The sequence below is a fragment of the Balaenoptera ricei genome, chromosome 17, assembly GCF_028023285.1.
Source record: "Balaenoptera ricei isolate mBalRic1 chromosome 17, mBalRic1.hap2, whole genome shotgun sequence".
NCBI lineage: Eukaryota > Metazoa > Chordata > Mammalia > Artiodactyla > Balaenopteridae > Balaenoptera > Balaenoptera ricei.
The window spans coordinates 66,646,471-66,669,491 of record NC_082655.1 but is presented as its reverse complement, the minus strand read 5'-3'; the positions used below and the strand labels follow the sequence as shown (position 1 = coordinate 66,669,491).

At 38.4% G+C, this 23,021-nt stretch overlaps 1 protein-coding gene across 6 annotated transcripts in view; it reads right to left on the bottom strand.

Moving 5' to 3' along the window:
• Window positions 1-23,021, bottom strand: part of EYA1 (EYA transcriptional coactivator and phosphatase 1) — a 325,108-nt gene that overhangs the window by 57,531 nt on the left and 244,556 nt on the right. For all 6 annotated transcript variants that reach the window (XM_059902377.1, XM_059902373.1, XM_059902374.1 and 3 more), the window contains 2 exons: window positions 17,099-17,238; window positions 15,681-15,764 (listed from right to left, as the gene is read on the bottom strand). In XM_059902377.1, the coding sequence (XP_059758360.1) occupies window positions 15,681-15,764; window positions 17,099-17,238 (224 nt within the window). The remainder of the gene's footprint in view (window positions 1-15,680; window positions 15,765-17,098; window positions 17,239-23,021) is intronic.

Here is a 23,021-nt window from a genome sequence, read left to right as displayed (position 1 = left end):
AATACAAAAAAGGACATATATGAAAAGCCCACAGACAACATCATACTCAATGGTTAAAGTCTGAATGCTTTTCCTCTGTGAACAGGAGCAAGACAAGGATGCCTGCTTTTGCCATTTCTAGTTGACATAATACTGGAAGTCTTAGCCAGAGCAATTCAGTAAGAAAGAAAAAGAAATAAAAGGCATCCAAATAGGAAAGGAAGAAGTAAAATTTCTTTGTTCACAGATGACATGATCTTATATGTAGAAAACGCCAAAGAGTTTCTAAAAACTGTTAGAACTGATAAATGAATTCAGCACAGTTACAGGATACAAAATCAGGACACAAAAATCAATTGCATTTCTATATACTAATAATGAACAATCCAGGAAGGAAGTTAAGACAATTTCATTTAAAATAGCATCAAAATGAATAAAATACTTAGAAATAAACGTAACCAAGTAGGCAAAAGACTGGTATACTGAAAACTACAAAATGTTGCTGAAAGAAATCAATGAAGACACAAATAAATGGAAAGACAGTCCACGTTCATGGATGGAAGACTTAATATTAAGATATCAATATACCCAAAGTGATTTACCCTATCAAGTTTTCAATGATGATTTTTGCAAAACCAGAAACATCCATCATAAAATTCATATGGAATCTCAAGGGACCCCAAATAGCCAAAACAATCTTGAAACAGAATAACAAAGTTGGGTCTCACACTTTCTGATTTCAAAACTTAGTTACAAAGCCACAGTAGTCAAAACAGTGTGGTATAGAGTGATATATAAAGACAGACATATAGACCAATGGAATACATCAGAGAGCTCAGAAATAAATTCCTACATATATGGTCAAATGACTTTCAACAAGGGTGCTAAGATTATTCAATGAGGAAAAGACAGTCTTTTCAACAAATGGTGTGGGGAAACTGGATATCCACATGCAAAAGAATAAAGTTGGATCCTTACCTTACACCGTAGACAAAAATGAACTCAAAATGGATCAAAGGCCTAAACCTAAGAGTGAATCTATAAAACTCTTAGGGGAAAAGCTTCATAACACTGAATCTGGCAGTGACTTCTTGGCTATGACACCAAACGCACAGGCAACAAAAGAAAAAATAGATAAATTTGACTATATCTAAAAACTTCTGTGCATCAAAGGGTCCAATTAACAGAATGAAAAGGCAACATATGGAATAGTAGAAAATATTGAAACTCATATCTGATAGGAGGTTAATATCCAGGATATACAAAGAACACCTACAACTAAGCAACAAAAAATGAACAACGCGATTAAAAAATGGGCAAAGAACTTGAATAGATATTCTCTAAAGAAGATATATAATAGAAACATCGTATCTCTATGTTGTGCACCAGGAACAAACATAGTGTTGTAGGTCAATTATACTTAAAAAGAAAACAAACAAACTCATAGAAAAAATCAGATTTGTGGTTACCAGAGGTGGGAAGTGGGGGGATGAGGAATTGGATGAAGGTGGTCAAAAGATACTAACTTCCAGTCATAAAATAAATGCTAGGGATGTAATATACAACATGATTAATATAATTAACACTGCTGTATGATATATATGGAAGTTGTTAGAATAAATCCTAAGAGTTCTCATCACAGGTAAAAAATACTTTTTTGTTTATTTAACTTACTGTGATAATTATTTCAAGATGTATGTAAGTCAAATCATTATGCTGTACACAAACTTATACAGTGCTGGATGTCAATTATATCTCAGTAAAACAGGAAGAAAAAAATGCTAAAAAAAAAAGAAGATATACAAATGGTCAACAAGCACATGAAAAGATGATCAACATAACTAATCATTAGGGAAATGCAAATCAAAATCACAATGAGATACCACCTCACACTCATTAGGATGGCTACTATAAAATAAAAAAATCTGGAAAATAACAAGTGTTGATGAGGATATAGAGAAACTGGAACCCTTGTGCACTGCTGGCACAGCTGCTAAGAAAAACAGTATGGCAGTTCCTCAAAAAATTAGGCATAGGGTTACTATGTGATCCAGCAATTCTACTTCTGGTACCCAAAATAATTGAAAGCAGGGTCTCCAAGAGATATCTGTACACCCATGTTCATAGCAGCCTTATGCACAATTGCTAAAAGGTAAAAGCAACCCAAGTGTCCACTGACAGATGAATAGACAAAATGAGGCATACCCATACAATGGAGTATTATTCAGCCTTAAATAAAAAGGAAAGGAATTCTGACACATGCATACAACGTGAATGAACCCTGAAGACATCATGCTAAGTGAAGTAAGCCACTCACAAAAAGACAAATACTGTATGATTTTACTTATATGAAGTATTCAGGAGAGTCAAAATCAGATTATCACACTAAGTGACGTAAGTGAGACAGAGAAAGACAAATATATGATATCACTTACATGTGGAATCTAAAAAATAATACAAATCAACTTATTTACAAAACAGACTCACAGACATAAAGAACAAACTTATAGTTACCAAAGGGGAAGGATAAATTAGGAGTATGGGATTAACAGATACACACCACTATATATAAAAAGATAAAAAACAAGGATTTACTGTATAGCACAGGGAACTGTATTCAGCATCCTGTAATAATCTATAAAGGAAAAGAATCTGAAAAAGAACATATATATACCTGAATGACTTTGCTGTACACCTGAAACTAACACAACATTGTAAATCCACTATAGTTCAATAAAAATAAATAAATAACAGAGCAGTCAAAATCACAGAGACAGAAAGTAGAATGGTGGTTGCCAGGTGCTGTGGGGAGGAGAGGATGGGGAGTTATTTAATGAGTATAGACTTTCAGTTTTGCAAGATCAAAAGAGTTCTGGAGATTGGTTGCACAATAATATGGATGAATTTAATACCACTGAACTGTATGCTTAAAAACTGCTAAGAAAGTAGAGTTTATCTTACGTGTATTTTACAATTTAAAATTAAAAAAAGAACCGGAGAAATGTAACTTGACTAGACATTCAATGATTTTAAGAAATTATTATTAATTTTGCTAGATGGCTAAAGTTCTGAGTAACATCTATTTCTATTCTAAAAATTCTTTTAATGGAGTCTTAAATACATACTGAAATACATACAAATGAAATAATATGATCTCTGGGACTTGCTTTGAAAAATAACCCTAGGGTAGAGCAGGATAGGGGAGGGATGTGGTAAAGGACACACATGCAACAAGATGAACTAGGATCTGATCATTGTTAAAGCTGGCAGAGGTTACACTGGGTTTTATTATATTATTTCATCTACTTATGTAGATGTTTAGAAGTTTCTATAATAAATTTAAAAAAAATATTCACTGAGTCCAGATTGGTTGTCTTTTGGTGGTGAAATTATAGATTAAAAATATTTATTTTGAAAATGTAAAGCACACTCAAACCATACTTTTAAAATGACAAAAAAAAATGTTTTAAAAGTCAAAATTGCAAAAGTCCTGCAAAATTCCTCAGCATATCTCCCCTTTTTTGAAAAGATGCTAGGAGTTGCTTGGTAATCTGTACTCAGACTTAAGTGAGATTTGTCATATACAGAAGGATGTAGGTCAGAAGACAATGCTTTTCCTGTATTAACTCTACTAATTTTTATCATATGGGATGGTCTTTTCCAGAAAACCAGAGAAACTCCTACATTTATCATGGAAGCCACAGGACCTATGTCTTATACATTTAGGAGCAGCAGTGTCACATTGCAATGCTGATCGGCTGCAAAGGAGAATTCCCAGTGTAATTTAAGAATAGCAGTAACCCTAGAAGCATCTCATTTAGGGCCTCTGGCATTTATTTTTTGGTTGTGCAGCTCCTGTGGATCCTGATCTTTTTTTTCTGGCTCACAACACTAGTGTTATCATTTGACATCCTATTATTGGCTCTTTCTTACTAGCTAAGTAATTGTAGCTATTAGAGAACACTTGTCATGAGTAATACAGGAAGACTTGTTTCCTTCCTAATATTGTTATTCCTTTGGAGATTCTGTGGTTTCACTCTTTGTGGATTTAGAGTGGCGTTAGTTTAGATCAGTTTTGCCCCAATGAAGGACTGCTGTTGAAGATTCATCCATTTCCTACCGACTGCCTCCTTTATTAATTTATAAGCTCCCTGAAGGCAGGAATTACGGCTAGGCACCTATTACACTGCTATGTATGTATTCAAGAAATTATAAAGGACTGACATATATACACTATTATGTATAAAACAGGTAACTAGGGCTTCCCTGGTGGCGCAGTGGTTGAGAATCCGCCTGCAAATGTAGGGGACACGGGTTCGAGCCCTGGTCTGGGAAGATCCCACATGCCGCAGAGCAGCTAGGCCCGTGAGCCACAATTACTGACCCTGCGCGTCTGGAGCCTGTGCTCTGCAACAAGAGAGGCCGCGATAGTGAGAGGCCCGCACACCGCGATGAAGAGTGGCCCCCGCTTGCCACAACTAGAGAAAGCCCTCGCACAGAAACGAAGACCCAACAAAGCCATAAGTAAATAAAAATAAATAATTTTTTTTTAAAAAGCACAATATTCAAAAAAAAATTAAAAAATAAAAAATAAAAAAATAAAACAGAAAACTAATAAGAACCTGCTGTATAAAAAATAAATTAAAAAAAAAAAAGAAATTATAAAGGACTGACATTCTGAATGACTCATTGGTATCAGACCAGGAGATAAATGGTGACTCTGGCAGGAGAGGGGTGCACAGCCAAGTGTGTCTTAGGTACTACAGCCTGTATAACACGGGTGGTTTTGCGTGTGCAACTTGGAATGGTGCCATTTGGTGGTACAATTTTCTGAATTATTTAATGGACGTTTTCAGTGATCATTACTCACAACGAAACTACTATAGGCCAGAAGGCTAAGGAACTGCGTACCATCTACTACTTCTACTATGATAAATTCCTTGGATGGGGTCTTAAATTTTGGTTAGTCCTAACATGGAGACCACATGGCATTAGCGTGGAATCTTATCCAGATCTGTGGGGAGGAGCAGAAGTGGGTACTTTCTGACATGACTTGTGCTTTATTCCAGGGACCAAGCTGAAGTTCATGCTGCTCAGATTATTTCGTTGGCCATTTATGTTGAGAAATATTATAGTTACATCTGCATTGCTAATTCCAGTATTTGTACATGATATTTGATCTTAACTATCTGTAAAACTGTTTGGAAGGATGGTAGGCACTCAGCCCTAATTCTCATTTCGTGGCTTCAATGGCAATTTAATCTATTTTTAATGGCAAACACGACTACCCCCCATATCTACCACCCCTCGAACTGAGACTGATTAAAAAATGCTTTTCTTAACCCATTTTCATTTACTTTCTCAAAATTCTATTTTTGGCTCAGAGTGTCCATGGCCCTTTGAGCCTCAAAATAGATAGTTTGAGGAAAACCTGTTTATCTCTTTTTGGGTTTTTAGAATAGGATCCAGAATGTTATTTTGAGTATAAAAATAAAATACTTTGTCCTTTCTCTAGAAACCTTAAAGCTAACCATTCATCTAGCCATAAAAATATCTCTTTTTTTATATGACTATTTTAAAAGATACATCCCAAGATTTTTAGTTTTGGTTTAACAATGCTCCAATGCCAAATATTACATTAGATCTTGTGTAGTCCAAAAAGAATAAGTCACTTAAGTTTTACTGTAAAAACAACTAAAAATAGCACCAAATGTTAATAAGAAAGCAATTTCTCTTTATTGCTTAGATATACCAGTAAAATATTAAAAGAAAAAATTGTTCATATTGTTAACATAGCTCTGGTTCCTATTTCCACACCCTTGAAATTTTGCCCTTTTATTCCTTTTCTTTTACCATCTTAGTTTTCTAAACTGAAAATCAAAAAAATCTAACAGTGAAATAAACCAAGCAAAAGTATAAGGTAATATACATTTATCCAATTCAAATTATTTAAGCTGAGACCTTTAAGAAATATTTTAATACCTAAGTCGTTGTTCTAATATTAGATAGCTGCAGCATTCCGAGTAATAGGAATTCTACAGTAATAGTAATATAGTAATATTACTGTAGTAATTCTACAGTAATAGTAATAGGGTTCTACAAAGTACCAGTGATGCTGGGGGTTTATTTTACTGAAAGCCAAAAAAATTAATTTTGCTTTTTAATTTTTATCTATTATTATTTCCAATTTCCAAGTACCTTTTAAATACATGATAAATGTCTTTTGCATCTCTCCTATCTGAATATGTACCCCACTACATCTATGTGATCAAACCTGTACAGAATCCTGGCAGTTGCTATTCTAATACTTTGGATCAAAAAGTAGAATCTATCATGTTTTAAAAATGCTATTTAAAGAGTTTATCTTAGGCTAGAAAGAGGTGCCAGAAGATGGTTCAACTATTTCAGAAAGTCTGACTAGTTCCCTGGGATATGGTACTTACATTTTTAATTTGTGGACTAAAACGTAAGGTTCTAAAAACTCTATCTGCTCTGATCCTATGTGGGCAGCTAAGCCTCCACTGGCGAACAATTATGGGATTGAAGTGGCCCAGTGAGGTGTGATGCGAAGGATGTGAACAGGTTTATGAGGATTTGTTGGTCAATGTGAAAATCTTGTAAAGTATCCTCAAAGCAACAACAAATCTTGGCCAGTCTCAATCAAAGGAAAGAAAAAAAAAAAAATACCCATTTTGGACCCCTTAAGCAACTCCTTGTTTAGAATGCTAATATTACAGCCACAGACAGGGCCCAAATGCCATTTAAAATAAATTCTCCCCATTCAGGATCTTTTGTTTTGGAGAAAAAGAAGCTGAAAAACAGGAATGGGCAGGCACTCTGAGTCCAGGAGTGGCTTATTTTCAAGGCCCCATGCTGGTTGCTCACAAGGGAAGGATTAAAGATAAGATGAGAAAATTAGCTCCCTTCTTGGAGAGAAGAAAAAAAAAAAATGCTAAAATGTTATTTCATTTAAAAATATTTCTAAAAGTGTTATGTAAATGATATGTACAACCTATGAGACCCAAAGATTCCATTGTTTTCTTTCTTTTCTCTAACCTGTCTAAAGTTATCAACACCGTCAATGGTATATTAACTTTTTGCAATTTTATAAGGCCCTATCACTGAACAGCTGGTGTGAAATGCCAAGGTTTAGGAGTTGGGCATAGCTCTGACGTCAATTAAAAAATAATCTGGATTACCAGGAGAGAAGGTACACACATGAAAAATAAATCACAGCTGAATTACTCACTGAATGATTTTAAAAAGAAAAAAATCCAAACTTGTGGTAGGGCTAATCTGGTCATTTTTACTGATTAGATATGTGACACTCGACTGCTCTAATTTTCTCCTATTTAAGAGACTCTCTTTCAACATCATGAAAATAATACCCAAGTAGCGAATAAGGGTAAGAACGTCACCATTCCAAAGATGAATTGTGATTGTGGAGAAAACCCAATGAATCCCAAACATGGGACAGATGCCAAGACGTGGTACAAAGAGGGAGGAAGGAGAAGAAAGCCAGAACAGATCTAGCCAAGTTGGGGCCCACGCAGTGCCAGCAAAAAGCCTACACAGCTAAATCCAATCAAAAGACCTATCTAGATTTCACTTGTAACCACTCTCCTATCTCTCTCTCCTTCCTAGTGTTACAGCCATTCTCTTAGACCTTTATTATTTCCTACCGGGAGGACTGCAATAATCTTCTCTGCTATCACCATCGATCTTCCAAATGGTACACGTCCATCATATTGCTCTACTGTTTCAATATTGTTCATGGCATCCCCAAGCCCACGTCACAAAATCCTGGCATTCAGGGCTCCTGGCACCCCCCTTTTGAGGGTGATGGGCCCATCAGAAGACTAGATGAAATTCCTGATGTTGTCAGTTAACAGATGTGGTTCCTTGGGCCAATCATTTAGTCTTCTGAGCCACAGCTTCCTCATTAGAAAACAAGAAGGAACTAATTGGATATTTAATGAATGTGAGATGGCAGTGCAGACTGTAAAAGCTGAACAAAGGTGCAGTATTTTTATTACCATTTCAATACATTTTCTGCTACTCATCTTCTGCAAGTCCGATCCTCTCTATGTACTTAATAGATATCCAGCCACTTTGCCTCTCATTTCCCTAAATGGTTACGCTCTCCTTCCGCCTCTCCCAGTCTGCTACCTGGAACAACAAAGTATTCACTATTGCTCCCTCCCTCCTCTGAACACCCCAAAGTAAGCAATAATAGCTCTTAATTACAAAGTACCTATGAGTATTTTTCTAGGTGCTTTCCATTGTTTTCCCAACAGCCCTGTGATTGCTCCCATTTTATAGATGGGAAGATTAAGACAGAACAAGTGAGACTTGCATTATCTCCAAGGGGCTTCTCCAGGCCTTAGAGCAAGGGAGGTCCAAAGCTGGTGGTGGCAGGCCAGTATGGTGGTTGGAAAGCTGTGGTGAGTCATGTTTGTTCACTGCGTTTCCTTTTACATGTATGAACGTGAAAAATAGGCTTCATTCAATAAGGTAGCAGGAACATACATTTCAGTCTGTGTTACAGCCAGTAAGGAGGAAGAGGGTGGCAGTTAAACGGAAAGAGAACCGCTGTCAGGATAAGGGCAAAAAAAGGGGATGAAGGAGGCTCTTTCAGCTGGAAATCCCTTTGATAGTCAAAAACATTGTGTTTTGGTTCATTTTGAGAGTTTAGGTTCCATGTCAATTCACAGTCTCCAAAGGTTATATTGGGAACCCTAATTTATTTCATCATTTTGATCTAACTTGGCATTGATACACAAAGAAGAGAATAAAATCAGGGAACCATCCTTTGGGAGCAAGTGGCCACTCAGCACACCTGTCACATAGCCCTAGGGCACTGCTCTGCTGGGATGACCAGAGCCACCACAAAGGTTTGAAAGTGTGCTTTGGGTTTTACTCATTTGTCGAATATTTCTTAGCTGAGAACTATGGCTGCCACTGCCACCCATCCACCAAAACCCATTCTCTGTTTCTTCCTGGGCACACAGCTAGGCTACGTCTCCTGGTCTCCTTTGCACTGGGCCAAGGGAGCAGAGGTTAGGTACCCTTCTAAGCCTGGCCCATGAAGCCTGCCACTCACGCTCTCCCCTGCTTTTTCTCCCTGTGGGCTAGAGGGCTGATGACAAGGATCACAGAAGCCTCAGAAGCTACACGGTGAGATGGTATAACCATCATCTGCAGTGCCAAAGCCTGCCTAAACCAGGCAACCTGGGAGATCCACTCAAGACCATTCAGTAGGAAACAGATAAATTTCTGTTGTGTTTGAGCCCTGAGATTTGGGGCCTATTTGTTACCACTGTTCTGCCTACCCTGACAAATTCATGTGCTGGCTTGTGCTTCACTGGGGCCCCAGATGCAGACACACAACGCCTGCACTGAGTTTACTGTCTAGTCAGCCACACTGTGGCCGTCATTGAATTGTCCTGATGTCCTGAAGGCAGGAGTAATATTAACTACCACAAAGTTCAGAGCATGATCTAGAGCAAGGGCAGGCAAACCTTTTCTCTAAAGGGACAGACAAAAAATATTTTAGACTTTGCAGGCCATATACGGTTTCTGAGACAAATTCTTCATCTCTCTCTCTCTTTTTTTTTTAATATATAACCCTTTAAAAATTCAAACAACATTCTTAGCTCAGAAGCTCTACAAAAACAGGCCACGAACCAGATTTGGCCTATGAGATGTGATCTGTCAATCCCTGGTCTAGATTTTTAAAATCCAGTGGAAGGATCATACTTCATGACATGTAAAAATTACAAGAAATTCAAACTTGGGAACTATAAGTAAAGTTTTATTGACATTTATTCAGTTACATGTTATCTGTGGCTGTTTTTGCACTACCAGGGCAGAGCTGAATAGTTATGACAGGATGTGGCCCACAGAGCCTGAAATATTTATTATCTGACCCTTTATCAAAAAAGTTTATGAACCCCCGGTCTGGAGGTTCCAAAAGAGAGATCATCCTGTTTAAGTAACCAGATCCTCTAGAGCCCAAGGAGGACACTGGATGTCTGGCCGCTTGGGTGCCATGCTAAGAATTTGACATCTATAGCCACCATGGAAGGCGGTTATCCCTCAACAGAGTTTGGAGTTTTAGGGAGTTCTTACCCTAAAACAGGGTAAGAACAGCTATCTTTACTGGATACCTAGAGTGTTTTGATGAAATGGGTTAGATAAACTGCCGTCAAATTTTTCTTTCATCAATGTGCTGATGAAATGTGATCACAGTAATACACTCACTAGGGAGGTTTAGTTGATCTAAATTCACTATGACAATGGGGACCTTCCTAGAAGCCTGGTACATTAGAAAACAAATGCTTAGACAGCAGATACAAGATCAATCAGTGACATATGCTGTTTTTATCATTGGATTATTGCTATTAAAAAGGCCCTTCAAATTCATGACACGACTTACATCTTTTTTTTTTTCCCCTCCAGCCTTATTGCGAGATCACTGGCACTTAAAGCAATGAATTCTTAAAGCAGTTATAAGTAGTCAGATTTATGGATATGGAAACTAAGGCTCAGCATAGATAAACAATTTGCCCAAGGTCAATGAACTGAAAATCAGAGCTTAGATCTGAGTCTAGCTCTATCTGAATTCAAATATGATGCTCTTTCTATTACACCATAAGGCCTATCACATATTGGTACTTCAAAAATTTAAAGACACTGCCATAATTTACTCACTAGCAACTATGCCAGATTCAAGGAGTTTTTTGTTTTGTTTTGTTTTGTTTGACAGCCAAGGTTCAGCTACATGAAAATACAACTAATACATATTTTATGCCAGACATGATGCTAAGTGTTTTTCACATTTGGTCTCTACCTCTTCAGTTTCCTCATCTGTAAATGGGTTTGGCAATAGCAGTTTCAGAGCACTAAAGTTGAGTTAAATGAGTCTTGGACACACAGGAGATTCTTAATAAGTAGGGCCTACAATTAAAAATGCTAAGCTTTATGCTGTCCTAAGTGTTCACATTTAGGTTTTTGTGTAAAATGAGTGAGGCTCGAGACTTTGAAGACCTATTCGAGCCCAAATCTGTATGAGACACAGGTGTTAAAGCAACAATAAAAAGAAAGTATTAAAACAATCAAGATACTGGGTATCTTGGGAAGTCCTCCCACAAAAAGGGAATAATGCTTGGGACATCAGCACAATACTTATTTTAGATACAAATCTGGGGTCTGTGCTTTGATATTAACAACTAGATTATTACATTGTCTATTTTAAAGAGAACATTCAACAAAAAATATCAAGACGAGTTTTCTTCAGTAAAACTGGGGAATTTGGATTTAGTCTGAAAGCAACTTAAAAAGAAGCATTAAACAAAAAAAGCTAGGACAGATATTATTAACAACAACCTAATTTACAGTAACACCCATGGACTTCATTTTCCTGCTAATATGCTGTTTCTTTTCTCTTCCCTAAAATCTGAACTGTAGCTAGCACCCTCTTTTTGTTCCCATCACCTTTGTTATAAAACACTTCCTTATAACACCCAGCAGGACTGCTTCCCACAGCTAGGATTACATGGAAGGTGGGACCTTCTCAAACTTTTTTTGGGTACATATTGCTATAACATGCCCTAATTTTGCATTATATCAACCAGATCCTGTATCCCCTTATTGAATAGCCTACTCATCCAGGAGCCTGAGCTACTGTGACTAAGCTACTTCTCAAGTATCTGGTTCCCATAGAGACCAGACAGGGATCACATTGTCGGGTATTCACTGCTTTATATGCCTGAAGAGTAAGGCACAGCCACACGCTCCCTTGACAAAGCCCAGGAACATCCCCGAACCTGTGCTCCAAGAAAGGCGGCCCGCCCCTGAACTGCTCTAAGATTTCTCTCCTGTGCCCCGAGTAAACAAGAGGGGTGCAAGTTCTTTTTTTTTTTTTAATTTTATTTTTTTATACAGCAGGTTCTTATTAGTTATCCATTTTATACATATTAGTGTATATATGTCAATCTCAATCTCCCAATTCATCACACCACCACCCGCCTCCCCACCACTTTCTGCCCTTGGTGTCCATACGTTTGTTCTGTACATCTGTGTCTCAATTTCTGCCCTGCAAACCGGTTCATCTGTACCATTTTTCTAGGGGGATGCAAGTTCTGATCAGCTTGGTTATTATTATTATTTGGAAGAATCCTTGTTGAGCCACACAGTTTTACAAGACATGATTATCAGATCTGAGAGCAGTTCTGCCAGACTCTAAAGTTCTCTAATCAAGAGAACACAGAGCAAGCTTTCTTGCATGCCTCAGGCTACAATTCAACATCCTCAGCAATAGCATCTTCAAAAGTCAGGAAGGGGCGTGTCCCAGCAATGAGACCACAGGCTGACCAAGAGTGCCCAGCACAAAGAAGGTGTTTAGGAAGAAAGCAAGCTAATAGTGTCTGAGGACCTTCTGATCCTGAGCTGTGCACTGTTGACTAAATCTGACATCTCCTGCCCCGACCACTCCCCCATGCCCCAGGCTCACCTTCCAAGTATCTCCTTGCCTAGTCCAAGTGGATGTCTAAAGGGCGTTTCAAACCAGTAGAACACTGAACTCTCCATTTTCCCTCCAAATTAGTTCTTCCCCATCTCAACAAATCTATGACTATTCTCCCGGTTGCTCAGGACAAAACCCTGAGCCGATTACTTACTGCCCGCCAGCACAGTCCAATTAAATCCTAATTCTCTATCTGCAATTGTAATAGGGAAGAACCTTTTGTATTCTACTACAAGTTAATCACTAAAGGGATGTCACCTATAAGCTTAAATTATACATAATGGCCCATCTCTGGGAACCCTGCCTCCCAGGTAATGAGCATTAAGCTAAAATACCTTTGTTTAGCTCACAGGGAATATCCTGAGGAAATTAACACATCCCTTCCAGAGGCTGATGGGAAACAGGAAATGTTTGACTTTACTCCCTCCCCTTTCAGTATAAAAGAAGACTGAGTCTAACCCAGGCAAGATGGTTCTTTGGGACACGAGTCCACCATCTTCTCGGTTTGCTGGCTTTCTGAATAAAGTCGTTATTCCTTGCCCCAACAACTTGTCTCTCGATTACTGGCCTGTCGTGCAGTCAGGAGTACGAGCTTAGACTCAGTAACACAATAGAATCCATCATCCAATCAGCTTCTCCATCTGCACTGCTAATGCATCAGATCACCCCTGAAACCTCCTCTCTGTTCCCCCACCCCTCTCCCCATACCATTAGTCCTCCACACACAACCAAAGTAATCTAAAAATCTAAATCAGACCTTGTCACGTCCCCGTTCAAAGTCTTCCAAGGATTTCCTACGGAATGTGCAATGAGATTAACCCTGCTGACCATGGTTGGGAGGCGCTCTGTACCTGCCCTCATCCCAGCCCACACCTCTCTTGACTCTGCATCTCCAACACTAAGCTAGGCAACACCGGCCTCTTTGTCTCTCAAACATCAAACCCTTTCCTGCCTCTGTGCTTGCTGTTTCCTCTGCTTAGAACACTCTTTCTCCTGATAGGCACATTCTCAACTGGACCCTTCAGGTCATTCTGACCTCAGGCTCAAAGGGTCATGCTCAGGAAGAGTTTCCCCAACCAGGCTTTCTGAAGTTGTTCTCTTCCCAACCCCCATCAACTTATAAACAAAGGGTAAGCTTACATTTAAACATCTCAAATCATCCATACTTGAAAGAATATATACATTTGGCTTTGGGAAATTACAGAAGGTAAAAGTTTTTATCACATGCCCTAGTATGAGAAAACTAAACATACAAACAAACAAAATACTATCGGTTGAAGTCTCAAAATACTAATGGTTGACACTTGTAAAAATAAAATTCATGATATTTGTAATGTTTGGTTTAGATCTTGTCAAGAATCCAAATGAAAAATTCTAAGCTGCCAGTGGCTTCTATGTTAGGTGTGAACTCCATGTGTAAACCAATAATTTATGGCCAGAGATTGACACGAGGTCGTGCGGTCATGGGATGTTCACCACCTCTCTCTAAGCTGACCCCTTTCAATGGCTAACAGTGCACTGATCAAGACAACTCTCCTTACATCAATTTGGCCTCTAGTGACAAAGCTTTTAAAGACTTGAGACTTTCTGGGTGGTTTTCAAATGTTGGTTTCCTAAGTGCATGCCCTTTTCAACACTTTTGAGTGAGTTCCAGGAGCTAGCTCTCTTCCTTAGGAGTTAGCTGTAGGGAGATTAAAATGGTTCTGTTAAGATGATCTTCAAGACTCTTCATATTCATTACACTTTGATATTATTTCAGGCTTTTAAAGTAGTAGTTTTTGTAGAAATAGGGATAGTAATAGTATTGATAGAAGAAATAATATAAAAAATCACAACTAATATTTATTGAATCCTTATTATGTGCTAGCCACAAATAGAGACTTATTTTGAATGACTGATTCTATGACCTTATTTTTTTATAATCTGTGTTTCTGTTAACTGTCTTCTCACAGAAAATTTGTTTAACAATAAGATGGGGCATATTGTGTTTTACAGATATCTTATTTCTGACAGACATTCAAATGGTGGAATATTCTTGCTCTTATAAATGTGCATTTTTCCAACCCTTTTTTGGATTAGGTGTAGCTTTAGGGTTAAAGGAAGGAAGGTTGCATTGTGAAGCTCATTGATCATTTCTCTCCTTTCACCTTCAGATACCTACACATCAGGTGCTCAATATGTATTTACTGAAATAACCATTTATTGAAAGAATGAATTACCTGCATAAAATCTGTAAAGACAGCATGACCATTTTACAAGTATCAATTTTAACACTTAACTGTGATACAAATCTGGAGTCACCAAGACACAAGAATTCACTTCCTAAGGCTTCACACCAATAGCTTCAAGGATCTAAGACTTAACAATAGTTATTTCTTTAAAGATTAAAAAGATGAAAAATATCATATTCACAGGATATTTCAGAAATTACTTAAACGCACTTTAAATAACATGATTTTTGCATGGGAAAGGTTTATGGAACCACCAAGCAATCAGAAAGGATTTCCAAGGTTTTGAGAAACCCAAATGCAGAAGATTGAAATTGAAGTTGTACTCATGGAAGGTGATCTGTAACATTATTCTGTACCTATACCATCAAGATAAATATTGTAACGACTCAGAATTGGTCGTATTGGTCCTTTGTCATTCAGAGGCCTGATTTTACAAACCATTCACGTAAATTTAGCCCCACAGCAAAGGGACTAATAAAGACATTCATAACAGGTGCTTTGAAAATAAAATACTAACACTGGTAATCACGGAAGACAAGATCAAGCGCAATATTTGCTCCATTGAATATGTTGGGAATAAAAAGAATAAAAGGACGTGACAAAAAAATACAACGCAAAAGACCTTTCTGTATCATCTATATATTTTACTATTTCATCCTAGAATAGTATCCAATCACCTGTATTCATTGGGGTCTGAAATAAGAATGAATGTAATTGCATAAAGTTTATCTCATTTTTAAGAGCCTAAAAAGAACTCCTTCTGTTCATTTATATGTTCTTGTTGTACATATATATTTGACTCTTTCAATAAATCAGGTTATCTTCCTTTTTATATTTTAAATGTATTATTTAAAGTTAAGCCACATTCCCATTTGGATAAAAATATTCAATTCTAGGAATACTTACTCTAAAGAAATTAAAAACTGATGCCTTGTGGTACTCACCCTCCCGTATCTGTTGGCGTAGGACCCAGTGAGCAAGGAGTGGAAAACGATGATTGTCTCGTCCAAGTCCCAGATGAACACCCTCTACAAAGGAAGAACCAATCACTGTGTCTTTCCCTTGGTTGAGAAACCTGCTATTCAGCTAACTTCAACATGAAAAGGTAGTCTTTAAATGGGAGACAAATGAAAAATGTGAATTTACTATTTTTTTTTAAACACAGCTGTTCCAAAGGGTATCTCCTAGCTTTCCTCAGATATAACCTCAAATGAGGTACAAGAGGATAAATACATTAGCAACACTGACATAAATATAGGAAAAAAGACTATATGTCCTTTCTACTTCTGTAGTTGCTTCTTAGTCTTAGTTCCAAAGAAATGAAACATAAGCTAAAATGAGTTTGTTTATAACTTCTAAGACAGAGAGGGGCAATCAATGAAAAATCACTCAACTGATCTTTTCCTTATCTCTGCTCTCTGTTCATTAAGAAGTGTTCAAATAACTAATCTTGTGTTTTATTCTTATCAAGCCAAATATTTAAAAATTGCACATAAAAACTGAAACTGTACATTATCTATTCACCTTAGGTTATCTATTGCGATGTTATCAAATGGATGATATATTGTTCCTGCCCAATTTTCTTCAGATTTCAGAGTTAACAACTTAAGCGGACGCAACACACATGCTCCTGACACACTCTTGGGGTATTTGGAATCGAATTATTGAAGGAACTCATTTCAAAAAGGTCTTTGAGATACCACAAAAGGCCTCCCAAGCCTGCTTTTCTTCTTCTTACCAATCCCACTTACACCAGTACGTATTCATACACACAAGTTCTGCTGGAAATTTTCCATCTTTTCAGCTAAAAGAATCATGTTTTCTACCATCAGTTTCACTTGGGCAATAAAAAGAAACTTAATTCCAGTGGATTCAAGGCTATGAAATCTATCACCCTTTAAAGTTTTATTTAATCCCTCCTGCTTTGAACTCCACCAAAATATGTCTCATAAGGTGATAACCACTTCTGTTTAGAATATCCTGGGTTTTCCTTTCTCAATATACATAGCGTGTCTTTAATTTCCGAGTGGATTTTATTAAGCAGTTTTCGTACAACACTTAATTTAAATGGCAATGACAGAGCAGTACAAGAGAATTTTGTCAAAGCAGGATTATATAATTTATGATGTTTCACTAAAGAGGAAAAAAAAATGCTTTACTACATAGTTAAAGTAGAAGAGAAAACAGAAATAAATAACTGCTTTATCTTCAATATGGAAAAAAAACTGGCTTACTTATAGTTAATATGGAACAGAATGCAGTAATAAAGGCATTTGGACACCTTGCTCACAGCAGGTATACAGAATCACCAGTTAGCTACTAAAACACCTCACTATTTACTCAGGCCTTGGCAATGACATACCTCAAGATCAGAATCTGGCGGAGGAGAAGGATTATTGTTTCTTCGGCCCCGTCCACGTGACTTCCCATCTGAACCTCGACGCAATCGATCAGAATCTGAATCTTTAATGGGTGTTGACGGGCTGTGGATTGTACTGTACTCTGTGGAAATACAGCAAGGACTTTCATCTCTTGGTCTATCACCACGGTGCCAAGATTATCCTTGTTTTAATCCATAGGGAAGTCGGAAAAGTAAAGCACATTTCATTCTGCTCAAATTCTACATTATCTTTTACGGACATCAGTAAATAATTTAAGAGATAGTTGATGCTAGACTTGTTTGGAAAGAATGTGTGATTAGAAATAATTAAAAATTAATGGAAGGTGGGAGACAACAGGTTGTACCAAGTGGGGGAGATTTTCTTTGTGGTTCTCTGAGGTGAGACAACGTGTCCCCATCTCCAGGTCCACTTGCTTCTCTCTCATCCCACAAAGAGCTCCTGGCCATACTGAGAGGTCCACACAATTGCCTTACCAGCCATGCTCCTGCCTACAGAGAGGCTTCTGGGGCTTCCCTGGTGGCGCAGTGGTTAAGAATTCACCTGCCAATGCAGGAGACACGGGTTTGAGCCCTGGTACGGGAAGATTCCACATGCTGCGGAGCAACTAAGCCTGCACGCCACAACTACGGAGCCTGCGCTCTAGAGCCTTCGAGCCACAACTACTGAGCCCACGTGCCACAGCTACTGAAGCCCGCGTGCCTAGAGCCCATGCTCCGCAACAAGAGAAGCCACCACAACGAGAAGCCCGCGCACCGCAACGAAGAGTAGCCCCCCGCAAAAATAAATAAATAAATAAATTTAAAAAAAAAAAAGAAAAAAAGAAAGGCTTCTGGCTCATGGAACGAAATGAAAAGAAAAACCCCTGGGCCAGGGAAAATGGAATCAGATGGATTTTTCTTTGAAAATTTAAAATTCTCCATTTTCTCCCTCATTTTATGTGAGAACAAGGGAGCGGCAAGATGAGGAGAGCTCATGTACGAGCCATGCCATACTCTACGGCATTCATCACAGGCTCTTCCTGTGTCTTCATCTCTTTGAACCAAATATCCCAAACCAGGCAGCACATTAAAAGTACGCATCTGGGAAACTCAGAAAAACCACAGAAATAATCGTAGAGAAACCACAAAATTAAAAACAACCCCCAACCAGCTCAGAGGAAGAGCTGGGCAGTGGTTGTGGAGTCGGGAAGAGACTCTTATCCTGTTTCCAGAATAAACAAAAAAACCCTCTACTCTTAGCCCTAGGTACGTTCTTTTCATAGTCCATCCAATTCACCCATCAGACAGTCTCTACCTGCCCAAACTCCAGATGCGCCGGGGTGCTGGCTCTCCCCCAGCCTCTTTGCCAGATCACTCTACTAGATATGGGCTGGAATCTCTCAGTCTAATAAGAGGAATGATTATTCTCACGAAGACGCTGATGTGACATTTCACCAAACAGAGAACTGCGGAGAACAGCTAAAGACATGGTAGGCTTTATTAATGTACTATCAGCTTTGACTCTACCAACAAGGCCTTCCGTGTGTCAAACTGTGCGATCTCAGTATTACCTCCAAGTTGAAGTGCTTCTCCAAAGCCTTATGAGTCAGGGTAGATAGGAATGGACTCTGACAGAGTAAATTCTGTTTCTAAATCACATGAAACAGCCCTATGTCTCTTGTTTAACCTGAAAACCTAATTGATTCCTATCAATTTTAGATGTAGCTTTTGCATGTCCTCTGGCATACCAAACAAGATAGCAAACTTCCTCATATAAACTGGACATGTTATCCTTGAACCTAGAAACCACCATGATGACTTACAAGGCTCTTGGTTAATTACGGCCAGAAAATTCAAAACAACTCCACCCAATGCTCAATTTATGTTAATCGGGATGATTAACATAAATGCTGAGCTAACTCATCTCATAGAACTGTTAGAATACAGTGCCGCCTGGTGAACGATAAGCATTCTCTAAATCTATATTAGATTCTTTCCTTGCAGAGGTAGATGTTTGTGGCATCTTCTCAAGATGTTCCAAACCAAGCATCTCTCTTCCATGTTTTATAGAGAATTAGGAAGTTCAAATGAATTTTTTATGGAGTTCATTAGATTCAAAGTTGTGTTTTAAAGAAAAAGTCTTGACCTCTTTTTTCTTTAAATATTCTGCGATCTACATCTCCATACAGAATCTTTATAGCCACCACCCTATACAGAACACACACCAATCTCTTTTAACAGTTTCAAAATGGAGCTGGACTTCAAGTACTTGTCTGTAAAGTCTATCCTGAATGGTGCTGAGCTCTCCAGCTTTGGAAGTTCATATCTGAGAAGAAGCTAAAGACACCAGGCAATGTGTCTTATCGCATTATTGCTTTACACCTCAACTTCCAGATAGTTTAGAGATAATTTTGTCCTCAAAGTAGTTTATCTTACCTAAGTTTCCTGAGCCTAGATTTCCTCCAGTTGATTGCCTATTCCTTTATTTCTTGGTGTTTACTTCTTTATCCCTTTTTTAAAAACTCAATTAAATCTTTAAAAATACATTCCATCTCAATTTGTTTGGAAATAGAAAAGCTATAATGAAATCGATTACTTACTTCTGTAAACCTCCCCCCAAAGAAAACAAATTCAATGATCAAAGTCTACAAGAAGACTTTTAAATCATGCTATGTAAAGTTTTTCCAGGTGAAGAAAAGAAGCCCTAAAAGATGGACAATCTGACAACTTATTAGAAGGAATATGAAATTTGAATAATGCAAGCTAGTTTTTTTCCAAAACTCCTCCTCTTTGTTTTACGAGGTAGAATTAAATGCTTCTACTCTCCTAACCAGCTTTCCTGTCTCTTAGTTCTCCTTCCTCCTACAAGTACAAAACAACAAATAATTTAATCTTCTAATCCACTAACATCTCATGTTTCACTACAATCCTCTCTAAATTGTTCAACTTTACCCCCACTGAGATAATGGATGTGAAAACACTCAGAAGAGCATTCATTTAACAAACACTGACTGAATGTTCACGCTATTCTAGGCACTGTACTAGGATCCTGAAGTATAATGATGTATACCAAACAGATATGGTTCCTGCCTTCTTGGAGTTTAACATTCAGAGGAAGGCACTGATTCATGAATAAAAATGAGAGATTACAAAACAACTTGGAAAAGGTTATGAAACGGGAAAAGCAGAATGCTAGGTGACCACAGAGGAAGTCCATGTAACTCAGATTTGCAGGGTCATAGAAGGTTCCTCATGATGGAAGACAAACATGCCAATAAAAAGGGTATATAAATGCGCTCCAAGTAGTCACATGAGCACGTGTGAAGGTGCAGAGAGAGCATGTTGAAGAACTGAAAAACAATCAATGTGACCTGACGCTATAGAGTACAGAGATGAGGCTGGAGTGGCAGGCAAAGAATTCAACAAGGGGCCGATGTCATCAAATTTACATTTTTAGATGGAGGACTCTAGCTCCAGTGTAGCAAGGGTCCTGGAGACAAATGAAGACTGAGAAAGGGAGACCAGTCGGGAAGATAATTCAGTCATCCAGGTGATGGATGCTGGTGGCCCAGATGCAGGTAGTGGGGATAAGGAAGAGTTACAGGTTCAAAGAGTCATTTGGCAGTGAAATCCATAACTAATGGGATAAAGAAGAAGGGGGAAGGTTGATGCTCATGCTAGTGGTTTGGCAACTAGGCAGATTGTAGTATGATCATGGGGCTTAGGAAGAAGGAGGGATGGAGGGAAAAATGTAGGTGAGAATTTGGGTCCAACTTTGGACATATTGAAATTGAAGGTCAGCACATTTTTTTGGCAAAGAATCAGACAGTAAATATTTTAGGCTTTGTGGGCTATGTGGTCTCTGTCGCAGTGACTCAACTCCGCCATTATGCTGCAAAAGCAACCCCATACCGGATGTTGGTGAAGGAGTATGGGAGTATTTCAATAAAACTTTATTTACAAAGCAGATTTGGCTTGTGGGAGGATATAATTGCATTCATTAATGTAACTGTGTGACTATGAGATTCAAGTAAGTAACTCTGTTGTGACTGAGATTCAAGCAAGCGACTGTCACCTGACTTTTCTGGGTGGTAGCACTTCTTCAAACCTGTTAAATGGTAAATGGTAAAACTGTGTAGTAAAGATAGTAAGTGAAACATGTTGCTGAACTAACTGGAGAACGAGGTCCAAAAGAAGGAGCTAATTCTGGGGGAGCTGATAACAAGGAGAAAAGGAATTTAATATATACTTTTTAAAAGGCCCTATCCCAGGTGTTAAGAGAGCTGAGCCATCATGCTGTCAAAACATCCCTGTCTTGAATATGCAAACAAAGCAAGAGGAGGACAGGATTTTGTTTTTCTCACGAACACAGTAACTTGACATGCAAAACAGATTACAGATTCTCCTCGGGTTGATACGGGCACCGACACCTCCCATCCTGGGAGGGATTCTGTGTTCTCATCTCCAACAGAACAGATCTCCGTGCAGGCACCAAGCCTAACGAAACCACTGTACGATGGGCACTGTTCCAGGTGTGCGACCTTGGGGACGCTTGTTTACTGGGCTCTTTGCAGTTGACTGAATCTGGAGGACACAGTGACAAATGACAGAAGCAGGCAAGCTCCAGTGACGCTGCATGATGAGCTAAGTTTGTTCATGAGGAAAAGAAAAACTCAAAGGCCCTGCCTGCCATGGTCAAGCCATACTGTTCACTATCCAGTCAGTCCTCTGTATCCTCAAGTGTAGCATCCACAGATCAAAAATATTTTTAAAAATTCCAGAAAGTTCCAAAAAGCAAGACTTGAATATGCCACGTGCTGCCAACTCTTTACATAGCATTTCCATTATATCAGGTATTATATGTAATCTAGAGAGGATTTAAAGTATAGAGAAGGATGTGCATAGGATATATGCAAACAACTACACCATTTTATATAAGGGACTTGAGCATCCGTGGATTCTGGTATGGGGCGGAGGGAGCGTGTCCTAGAACCAATCCCCCAGGATACTGAGGGATGACTGTACAGGAGAATTAGGAAATTAGGTGAAAGGGCAAATGGAAAAGGAGCACGTATGCCTTGCACACCGAACGCTTGGATTTTCCTTGACTTGCAGTCACCTCTGACAACTGAATCTGACAGCTATTCCTTCCCAGGCTCTCCCACAGTCACCCAACAACACTCTGTAAAACGGATTCTCCTCTCCTGTAAGTCAGCCTGGAATCAACCTCTCTAGTCCGAGATCCTCAGAGTTGAAAACTGATATTCCCGGACGTTTTCTGACAATGGTTTCTGACCAGTTTGAATTTGTAGCACGCTTGGTAAGCACTGATACTTCTTTTGAGATAATGATTGCCATGTATTCATGTATTTATTGCTTCCTATTCAGGAAGAGGAAAATCAGTCAATGTCCATTTTGACATGGTGTATTGAGATAGAGAGCTAGTGATCTCTTGTCAATGTGAGCATTATATATAATGTATATTTGTGAACACTGCATACAATGTACAGTAGACATTTATACGTTTGGTAAAAAGACCTGATTAAATTTGATTAGGCTCTTGACATTTATTTTTAAAGCTTGATAGTCTTTGACAGTAAAACAGAATAAATTAACGTTGTCACTTAAAAAAAATACAGTTGACAAGGCTCGTGTTACTTTGGGAACAATTAAAGATATAAAACTGGATAACAAGTAAACTAATTGTTCTTGATCGAATGCTCTAAACTAATGTTCCTGATCTTTCCCGATGTTCGCTTATTAGTAGATTGAAGTCATCCTGAATGAAAATGAAAATAAAGTAGTTTCAGGCAATAAAAAACTCCCCGAAATTCCCACTACTCTCCAAACTCTAAAGAAATTCCAGTGGCGGCCTAAACTTCACGCTTGCACTGCCCGGTGACAG